Below are 10896 nucleotides of genomic sequence, written 5' to 3' on the forward strand. Positions count from 1 at the left end.
TATTTCCAGTTTTGTATACCTATTTAAACTTTATGCAAGTTATTTGTTATTTTATATTAGGCATAGCTTGCCCTATCACATGGTGTATTTTTATTTGTTTTGTTAAGGAAAGTTCTATGTTTTATATATACGCTAAAGTGAGTTTGACATTGTATTTTGTTGTTGCTTTCAAGTAATTGACGCCGAACTGCCGCTAATTCAAAAGTGAAAGTAAAATGCAGCTATTTAAAAGCGAAGGAAAGCGAGGAAAAGAGGGAACGCCCCGCCCCCGCGTTGATACCGGTATTACCGGTGTTGTCACACGTCGATTAACCGGTGGGAAAATTTCCTCACCGTCACAACCCTAATATGCGTATGTATATGAATGTGTATATATTTCTTCATTTATGTATTTTATATATATATTTATTTTTAATGTAGATAATTATGTATGCGTGTATATATTTCTTAATATTTTATCATATATATATATATATATATATATATATATATATATATAATAGAAGGATATTTCGCCATTTCCATGGCAACTAAACCCTCAGTTCAAAGGTAGCTGTGGGATAAAAGTGTTTATTTTATCATATATATATATATATATATATATATAATAGGAAGGAATACATATATACACACATATATGCCTATATTTCTTAATTATACAATACACGTGTGTGTGTAGATATATATATTTACATGACAAATTACATATAATTTAAATGATAAATTTATATATTTATAATTGTTTGTTTTATATACACATGTATGTGTGAGTAAATAAATATATATTTACATGATGTGTCATTTTTATATATAATTATCATATAATGTATTTAACAATCCGATCGAATTGGGGTTCAGCTCTGGTCAATAGAAAAAAAAATAGCACGTAAACGCTTGAATCTGACTGTTTACATTTATTAATTTAGCAGATCAGTTGTATTTAAAAAAAATGTTGTGCACGTGCAGTGCTGTAATGCTTATGTTTATGTGCGTTTTACGTCTTATGAACGTGCGTATGTTTATTTACATCTGAGTATTTTCTAAATATTTGCTAAAAAAAATTCCTCTGGCATATGGAAACATACTTACTAAAAATATTCTAGCCATACAGTGAAGTTTACATTTAATTGGTTTTGCTGTTGAAATAAATACATTTCATTAAAGGCAGGAAGTGTGTGTAGGAAATGGAGCAAGTTTCCTGGACTGATGGAGGAAACTCAGAGTGTAAAAGCCATTAAGAAACTGCATTTTCCTGTGAGGGTCTACTGACAGCGACAAACCTCAGGGGCCGAAGTAAATGAATCGCTTATCCTGATGTGTAATACAGGGAACTATGTTTGTCAAAATATCTTGCTTGGCATACTAACCCATTTTGGCATACTAGCATTCAGGTCTGCCTCAATAGACTAAATAGTGTTCCAGAAGTAAAAATCCGAGTAATTTTCCCCATAGGGGAACTGATTTTTTAACAATAACTTAACCTTTAAAGACGGACCTAATGGGAGCTACAAAGTTGTTTATCGATGGTATATGCTTCTGTTGAAGGTATCAGCCTTTATTATTTTAGTTGAATTCCTGGTGGAAAAACTACATTACCCATGATTCTGAAGTGAACTCTCCAATCAGAGAATCGAAACAAGAAATCTGTCTATCTACTAACAACTTTGAATCAGTAGTTCTATATTTCTACATAATTTTTTTTATTTGATTGTCATTTGCAGTGCTTCATGGGATTGTAGTTCTTTCCCTCACTAAAGCCATTAAGTCAGTCTTGTACCTTTTGCCTTTTTGTTCAATTTTCAAATACATTTTGCTTCAAATCAAAGTTTGTAATGTTGATATTTACCTTGTTAGCTGGTTGGTTTGATTCATGGCTTATAACTCATTAAAGGGGTCATATGATGTTGCTAAAAAGAACATTATTTTGTGTATTTGGTGTAATGAAATGTGTTTATGCGGTTTAAGGTTCAAAAAACACATTATTTTCCACATACTGTACATTATTGTTTCTCCTCTATGCCCCGCCTTTCTGAAACGCGTCGATTTTTACAAAACTCATCGGTCTGAAAAACGAGGTGTGCTCTGATTGGCCAGCTATCCAATGCGGCGTGTTAGAACGAGCCGTTTTAGGGGGGCGTGGCTGACTCTTAACTTTTATAAAGAATATCTCTTTGGATTTGAGACTTTAGTCTTTGCAACTTTACAGATCTTCTTTATGCACCAAGAGCTTGTAACACTCCAAAGAGAAAGGAAAAATTGAAATCGCATCATATGACCCCTTTAAAGAAGACTTTTTTAAAATTCCTATGAGAAAAATACTTCTAAAAAATACTAAAGGCCACTATAAAAGTGAGCAGGAACTGTGGCATTGAAATGCCTACTTTTCATGAGGCGATAAATCACATCCCTACACTCCCTACCCAGACCCATTAAATAACCTGTTTAAATACATTTAAATATGGAAGTACAATATGTTTCAAGTTGGTGTGAAGCAACAGAATATGTGAGGGATTGTACTGTCATGAATAACATTATGCATGTGATACAGTAACAGATTTCAAGCATTTTGTTGTTCTCCTCAGTCCCAGAGGACGGTCCAGCCTCCATGTTGCCGGGTCGACTCCCCCTAGCACTGGCTCTCGGGCATCAGCAGCAGCTGGCACGGGCCGCCACCCTGGAGCAGCTGAGGGAGAGGCTGGAGACCGGCGCGCTGGAGGTGCCCGAGAGGAAGATGGCGCGTCTGGCGGAGGAGCAGCAGAGGCTATTGCAGCAGGCTTTCCAACAAAACCTGCTGGCCATGGCATCCCAGGTGAACCCCGCCAACCTGCGGATGAACAACACCAACACCCGCGGTGAGTTCTGTGACGTTTTTATTCAAAACATGTACAGTGACTTAGAAAGTGATTGACGTTTGGATCTTGTTTTCAGAGGACAAACAGGACCTGTCTCTCAGCATCTCTTCTAATGGCTCTGCTAGCATTAATGTGTCTGTGGAGGTCAATGGGATTATTTACTCAGGTGTGTATTATTGTATTTGTGCACGTGTGGGATTGTCCAATATTGTCTAATGTACTTAACCTCAGGTTACTCCAAGACCCCTTTTCCAGTTGCCTCTGCAACAGTCCCTAAAACCTGTCGGGTTTATTAAAAAAAAATCCTTAAATCCTTTTTATTCCTAGAAAAAAATCTATCTTAAAATGTTATTTGAATTGTATGCAAGCAATACTCTGTTAACAAATGAAATATTTCAACACTGGTATTTTATTTTAATTTATTTATATAATTCATTTGTTCATATTTGTTTTGTTTTTTTGTTAGTTTTTTTTATATTTGCCCTGTTTGTTTGAGTATTTGAGAACATCCCAGAACACACACCCAATAAGCCTACAAGTATTCCAGATCATAAAAGTATTATATTGTAATACTGTAATAATAAATACAAATACTAATAAAAGAGCTTTATGTAGCATATGTTATGAAAATTTTACCTTTTGGGATTTAAGGCTGTCCTAAATTTTAGGGTTTTCCCGTTTAATTTCTGTTCTAGTTTTCTAATCTAGCTATTTAACTTGGCATTGCACACTATGAATATTGTTTGCTCTATGATAGATTGCAATAAGATAATTATTACCTTTTTTTTTCCCCAACAGTTCAAAAAATCTGTGAGATTTTTTAAAAATGTTTTTGAAAGAAATCTTGGGCTTTAATTCTCATCATTTGACCAAAATACAGGAAAAATGTAATATTGTGGGATATTATTTTGAAATATCTGTTTTCCATGTTAATATATTTAAAAATGTCATTTATTCTTGTGATGGCAAAAAAGTCTTTAGTGTCACATGATCCTTCAGAAATGCTCATTTGCTGCTGAAAACATTTGATATTTATGTTCAAAACATGTACAGCTTAATATTTTTTGGAATTTTGTTTCCAATTTTGTGGAAACCATGATAAAAAAAAAATTCAGGATTCTTTTCACGTTCTAAAAAAGTTTTTGTAACATTATTTATAGTCATTTTAATACTTTTATTCAGCAAGGTTGCATTAAATTGAACAATTTCTCAAAATAAAACTTTTGAACAATAGTGTATAATACAGAAATATTTCGGTGTGAAGTAAATTACTGAATGCATTTTTTTAATGCTGTTTACAGGATCCTTATATGCTCAGAAGTCTGGAGCTGTTCCCACCGCTGTCACAGCCATGTTCGCAGGCCAGACCTCTACCCTCAGTCCCCGTATCCCCTCTTCCTCCTCCTCTTCCTCCTCAAAGGGCTCTGACTCTGTGGAACCGGCCACAGGAGGGTCACCCTAACGGTCACCAGCTCCACCTACAAAACAGCCAGTCAGTCCAACCCAAACTACAGTCTTTCCTCCGAGCGGCGGGAGCCGTTCTGCCCTCTAGAGGCGACATAGCAAATCCCAGTCTGCCTCCCGCACAAACCACAGCTGTGTTTTCTCCTTCCAGTGAAGAGAGGACCACACACATACACTTTTACAAACTCATCAGCTGTTAAAGCTCATCACGGACCCCACCTGCTCTTTTCTACAAGATGTTTTCTCAGGACTGAGAAGGTTTTTAGAGATGTTTGATTCAACAGAATACCTCAGCTGTCTTAATCTCAGTGCTATCGTGAGTGGAAACACTTCGGTCGGTGATCGTGTAATCATGCCTTTCCGCACCCACAGTCATTCACTCACAGAGATCTGCGAAGCAATCATGGCATGATCAAATCTACTTCTGCCAAAGTCACATTTGTGAGGTTGTGGTTGACACTTTTTCACTTTTTTGCTGTCTATTAATTCTCTTATTTAAAGTTTGCTGAATTTACCTCATCTGCAGTGAATTTAAAAGACTCAGATCCGATTATGATACTGCTGTGTTGCTCTGTCTAATTTGATGGATTTTTAAAAAATGCTACAATCCCCATCAAGTGTTGCAAAGTTGGTTTGGTAAGAAAAGGGGTCACAGATATTCTTTTTTCCTTTTTAAAAAATTATTTACTTGATTTTATTGTTTTCTATTTCCGTTGTTTTTTAGCGTCTAGATACAGAAATATTAATATGATTTGAAAAGAGTTTTGAGTTTGAAACTGCATTTTACACAGCGGAGAGGTTTTGGTTTTTTGTTCTTATTTAGACATTTACAGGCAACAGTTTGGTTGAAAGATTTTTCTCTACCTCAGACACAAGACAATGTATGGTTGAAAGGAAATTATGTGGACACACTGTTTGTGTCGCACATGTCAATCATTTCAGTGCGTTGGACGATCATGTACAGGCTCGTAAATATAAGGGCCTTGATTAATGTACTATTCTTCTACTCTGCTGCGCATACGAGTTCTTTAAAACAAACCAGGTCACGGAAAAGCAGGATAACATTCAAATCAAAGGAAGATTGGATGTTTTTTTATTTTGTATTTTTAGTTGTTGAACTTCAGACCTCACATAACTTTCCATATTGGAAAGAGTTTCTCAGGAATTGTATTTTTTTTTTCATAAAATTTTTTACTTCAGAACCTCGACGCAGTCTCGCTCCTGAAACGTATGACACTAGATATAACTCGGTCGGTGTGGGACTGAAATAGCTACCTCACTCAGGTTTTACCTCGGATGTAGTTCAATGCCTGCAGTACATCACTGAATTACCTCAGAAGTACTGCTGTCTTTTAATGCAAAAAAAATCTCTCAGGTAATGAATTAGCGAGATACCTCAGTGAAAGGCAGAACTACGTTAATACGGCAGTGCGAGATGAGATTATTGTTTGAAGAGTTAAATGCAGTATCTCATATCCATGAAGTATTGATTATCGCAAAAACTGTCTTCCAGTACTTCCAATACACTTCCAGTAGCAATCAAGGCTTGTTGGCTGGTTATGTTCACGTACTCATGCTGATTTAGCCTCGTCAACAATTAGCTTTACATTTTAGCTGTTTAGAAATCCTGCATTTGCTTGACCCTGGGACCTGCTGGGATAAAGACACTTTTAGTTTCTTCAGTTTTAATTTCTATATTCTTCAGATATCGGCATAGCTGAAAACCAAAGACCATGTGTTTGTTATCCTCTTTGATGACCTCACTGTATGGACACATGCAACTTTACACAATGAAATTAAAGTCTGATCTGATGCAAGTTTTTCTTTTGTGGTGTTTTGTCTTACAATTTCAATTTCAATTTAAGAGTGCTTTATTGGCATGACAAAAATTATACATTTGTATTGCCAAAGCAATTGCAGCTGGACTGCTTACAAATAGTGCACATATGTATTAACCGAAAGAAAAAGAATAATAATAATATATAAAAAGTATTAAGCATGTAGTGCAAAATGAGTTACTAATGTATGTAAGTATATAAACTAGAAATAAAAAAATAAGAGATTAGACATTTACAGAAGCAAAATATACATCTAAGTAATATAATACAGTAATTTGGCATAATATAATCTACATGTGCTGGAAACATCAGATCAGGGCAGATTGAGTGTAAAATATGATGTAATAGCTTACTCTGTGTGTAAAATATGATTCTTTTTTGCTATTATATATATATATATATAGTTGCCTCAGAAACATTTCTCATCATTTAGCTACTTAAATTACGAAAATAACAAAAAATTTAAAAACTGACATTTAAAAAAAATAATTCAAATATAAAAAGAACTACTTCAAAATATTAATAAAAAACATAATAGTATCTTTGTGATACAAACATAAAGCACTTTGAAATCAATTTTAAGGAAAGATGCAGTTCATGTCACCTTAATTTTCTGTAAAGCTTGCTTTGCAACGATTTGTATCGTGAAAAGCGCTATACAAATAAACTTGAATTGAATTGAACTTCTTAAAACACCAAGAGGCAGTACATCTATCTTTTACTTTCGAAATCAAACGGTTATGTCCACACCTCAGTCTAATTGAATCTGATTTTGTAGATCTGCTTTCATAATCCTTATTAAAGTCTTTGATGAGATTGATGAGTGGAAGTGCATGTAATAATGAAATGCATGCATATTTACTTCTGTATCTGCTTAAAATAGCAATTCACATTAACAGACTAGAGATTTTGATTGTGTGCAGAACTCGCAGTGGATGTGACAGATGCTGTTTTGTGTGTGGGGGGGGGATGGGATTGTTCTGTTGATGCCCTTTTAATAGGCACATGGCATAGTTGCCCTTGACCCATCACCAGTATACCGTCTCTTCTCGCCATCCCTGGCATGTCCCACCCCCGTCCTGAGCCGGACCACCCTCTAAACTCATCTCAGTCTCTCACCAAGGGAGTCAGTGGAGAGGATTAATACTCTGGATATAACCAAAAGACAGATGTAGGGGAGGAAAGACCACAAGAGGAGAATCAATGGGATTTATTTTAGACTGAATGACAATTTGGATTTTAATTATATAGAAAAATTCTTCAGACAACTTGATGGATGGTATTATACAGCTGGTCTTGCTGCTTTGCCTTGGGAAATTGGTTGCGGTTCATCTTAAAGCATTTTGACAAATGAAAGACTCGACAAAATCAGTTGTGACTTCTAGCTAACATTTGAAAGAAACCAGTGCAATTTAGCTGTTCAGCCCTGGAGATGCATACAGATGAGAGATCCTGCTTCGACTAGAGGAGTTTACCGTTTTGAAGTTACCTCTTTGGAAATGCATGATGTTATTTCAGAAGGTGAAGATGAAGTGAGAGCTGTGGTGTTCCTTGGTCATCATGCCTACTGAGGAAGAGGAGGAGAACTCTGCACAACCTGTGTGGCAGTCCATCCTACTGTTTGGCTGTAAGGGAATGATTGAGGGAATCATCGTCCTCTTGTTTCTCTGGCTGCTGTTGCAGGTGCTCTTCACAAAGCAACATGAAGGTATGACGTAACCTACAAGCACACTTGGGATGTGTTTGTCAGGCCAGTAGACAAGTTGTCCATTCAGTCTGAGAACCAACCATTATTTCAATTATTTCGATTTCAGATTTAAGTACACGTTTGGTTAGGTTCACGTCTGGTTTTTACTGTTGTGTTACTGAACACTGACTTTATGTGGATTAAATCGTTTCCTTTGTTTGCGGATTACAATTTATCAGTTGTTCCGACATTTGGAATGAAAGCTACGGATTAAAATGCTGTTCTAACCCTCCTCTGTCTCTTCAGTCCACCTGGAGATTCTGGCTTGGTGGTCCTGTGTTTTTCCCTTATCCTGGGATGCATCATTTGTTGGTTAAAGACCAGACACAAACCACTCAAAGACAAAAATACTGTGAGGACACCCCCTCCTCCTGATTCTGTGGGTAACGTGACTGTGGCTTTGAGTCCTGCCCTTTTATCTGGAACCACAATTACCAAATTACAGTACGAGGAACTGGAAGGAGTGGTTCAAGACTATCCATCTGCTTTCGAGAGCTCTACACCATCAGATGAAGAGTTGACTGCTGTCTCTGAGGTTAACAAGTCATGCTTCCAAATGAGACGACTCAGTTCTCCAACCTCTTCTTTATACAAGCCCATGGCCAGTGGCCGCTGCTCTCTCCCCTCTCTCCCAAGACTTAGTCTTCTCTCAAATACCTGGAAGGTTTTGGAACGGCACTGCACTGTGGCTGGAGATAGTTACTCATTTAGCGAACACAGAAGGCTCACTATTCCCAACCCTCGATCACCCTGTGCCCTTTCTCCACTTCAAACCCAAGGTCTACTACAGGACGAAACTTTATTTCCTAACTATGTTTCAAATTCTCGCAGTGAGACCTCAGATCCCTTCTTGCACTTTACCCTGACCTTCTCTTCAACACAGAACACACTCACTGTATCCTTAGTGGGTTTAACCGGCGTAATCCATCGTCTAGAAGAAGTGACTGTCCAGGTCAGGCTGCCCCCACTTTGCCCTGGACCTCTGGATATATCTGCTCAAGATTACAACCTTAGCTCTGGACTCTATAAAAAGAACTTGGTGATCAATGTCGGATCTCTAGAGGGGCTTAAGAGTTGCATGCTCAGATTGGACATCTTCATGCAGGATAATCCAAAGACATCCCTATTTGAGGAGCTGGAAGTTTGCTGCAGTAGTCTGGACTGGACACCAGACAGGCCTGTTAGCTGCGTTATAGAACTAAGGCAAGTTGTGGACAAGTCCAAAAAGGACACTTCATAGCTCTTGCTGTGAAACTAGACTGTCTTAAACATCATCCCAGACATCCGAAATACCTACACCTCGTGTTGTCTTTCAAAGGACAAGAGTGGCTCATATTTTATTCAACATGCGAGAGAGTCTTCGGTCAGCTCTTCATCTTGTTGCAGTACCAGACTGTGGTCTGTTGGGTTAAAGTCCTCATTCTGAAAGCAGACAATCTTACCAACCAGACTCCAGGTGAAATTACAACACACTGTTCTCACCCTCTCCCAAATGGTACCATTGACCTAATATCAGTTGGACTGTTAGCTATACAAGTTTATAGATCATGTTGACCACTCTGAAGTCCAGAACAGCGGACCTCTCAAAAGAGGGATTGGGAGCACTCAAAAGCACCATTTTGAACCCTAAAACAGGGCTCATCACCTCCAACCCTGGAGGGCCAGAGTTTAGCTCTAACCCTAACCAAACACACCCAAATAAGTTACTCAAAGTGTTGAGAACTACTTGCAAATAACAACTGGGAGTTAAAATGGGATTGATACTAAAGTCTGCAAACCCCAGATATAGTGGACTGTTATGTAAAAGCAAGAGGCAATATAGTAGACTGTTATGTAAAAGCAAGAGGATTTATCCATCATAAACTAAGTCTAAATGTTTGCTTTTAATGTTCGGGATTAAACGCTTGTCTTAGAGCCAAGATCCACAGGAGATCAGCCTATTTTAATGACATTGTAGTTTAATCCCCCTCCCTCTTCAATCCTTCAGGCAGCAGTCCGATCCCTTTCATTTCAGACCTGCACAAACCTCAGCAATGGGAGGCCACGGCCATAAGGTCATTTACTTGTATAGCATTTATCTCCACAGATAACGCATATGAAATCATATGGTGTAACATTTGTTGTACGACTGCATATTAACACTGGTTTTGATATTTAAGTATAGAGAATGATGAAATAACGTAATGTGGCCATAATGGTTGGGTGATTTTTTTTCTTTATAATGCATATTTTATTGAATATTTCATCCTTTTCTTTTGGCAGATATGCACCTACTTGATTTGGAGGCCAATGAAGAGGGATAGATTCACTGTGTAGCACAAGCCAAGCAGAAACTGTGCAACATCATGTTATTCAACCATAATTGCAAAATGAAAAGTTGACATGACCTCAAATCTGACCCAACCATGGACAGATTCACTGGATTTTTTCTAGGCTTAATTGTGTTTATGGGGTGCAGTCTAACATGTGTTAATGCTTTTTTTAAAAAAAAAAAAAAAACACTATTTTTCACATAATTTACCTTTATTCCACACCGCTCTGTCCCTTCTCTGAGAAACGGGCTGATTTTTCCGGTTTTTATGAAGCCTCTCCCTCAGAATTGGAGCTGAGCTGAATCAGAGAGAGAGAGAGAGAGAGATTCAGAGCGTGTGTAGAGCAGGGGAAGCGAGGAACAGTATTAAGAACCGCTGCTTTAGAACATTGATTTTGAAACTTGTGAATCCATTAGAATCGTTAGAAGACAGAATCGCGATTCATATATGAATAGATTTTTACATGCACCTCTAGTTTTCTCTTCCTCTTCTCGCCCCCTTTGTTGCATGTTCCTGAGGGCGGGGTTTATCTGGGTTTGTGATGTTACGAACCCGGGAAGTAACTCGTTGTAGTCCCTACCAGCCGTTTTTGTAGGCATTAAACTGCCAGAATTTTAAAAGACGATATCTCCGTTTGCATTGAACTTTCAGCTTCGTAACTTTGCAGATATTGTTTATGCTCA

At 37.5% G+C, this 10896-nt stretch overlaps 2 protein-coding genes across 2 annotated transcripts in view; both read left to right on the forward strand.

The window, feature by feature from the left end:
- LOC107752332 (AT-rich interactive domain-containing protein 3B-like) overlaps positions 1-6133 on the forward strand; it is a gene marked incomplete at its 5' end in the record, with an annotated part of 15784 nt that extends 9651 nt beyond the window's left edge. Inside the window, 3 exons of the mRNA XM_016568282.1 lie at positions 2583-2852; positions 2929-3018; positions 4154-6133. Coding sequence (XP_016423768.1) covers positions 2583-2852; positions 2929-3018; positions 4154-4314 — 521 coding nt within the window. The remainder of the gene's footprint in view (positions 1-2582; positions 2853-2928; positions 3019-4153) is intronic.
- A 1581-nt stretch (positions 6134-7714) lies between these two features.
- Positions 7715-10406, forward strand: LOC107752333 (uncharacterized). The gene is made up of 3 exons (XM_016568283.1): positions 7715-7869; positions 8148-9357; positions 10164-10406. The coding sequence occupies exons 1-2, from the start codon at positions 7715-7717 to the stop codon at positions 9139-9141; spliced, it is 1149 nt and encodes a 382-aa protein (XP_016423769.1). The 3' UTR covers positions 9142-9357; positions 10164-10406.
- The last annotated feature ends 490 nt before the right edge of the window (positions 10407-10896 follow it).

The sequence above is a fragment of the Sinocyclocheilus rhinocerous genome, unplaced genomic scaffold, assembly GCF_001515625.1.
Source record: "Sinocyclocheilus rhinocerous isolate Xijiao unplaced genomic scaffold, SAMN03320098_v1.1 scaffold861, whole genome shotgun sequence".
NCBI lineage: Eukaryota > Metazoa > Chordata > Actinopteri > Cypriniformes > Cyprinidae > Sinocyclocheilus > Sinocyclocheilus rhinocerous.

Bases quoted from the DNA above. Each gene is read 5' to 3' on its own strand.
- LOC107752333 (XM_016568283.1), top strand. From the start codon at position 7,715: ATGCCTACTGAGGAAGAGGAGGAGAACTCTGCACAACCTGTGTGGCAG. The intron at 7,870-8,147 runs GTAACCTACAAG...CTGTCTCTTCAG, and splicing joins AAGCAACATGAAGGTATGAC to TCCACCTGGAGATTCTGGCT.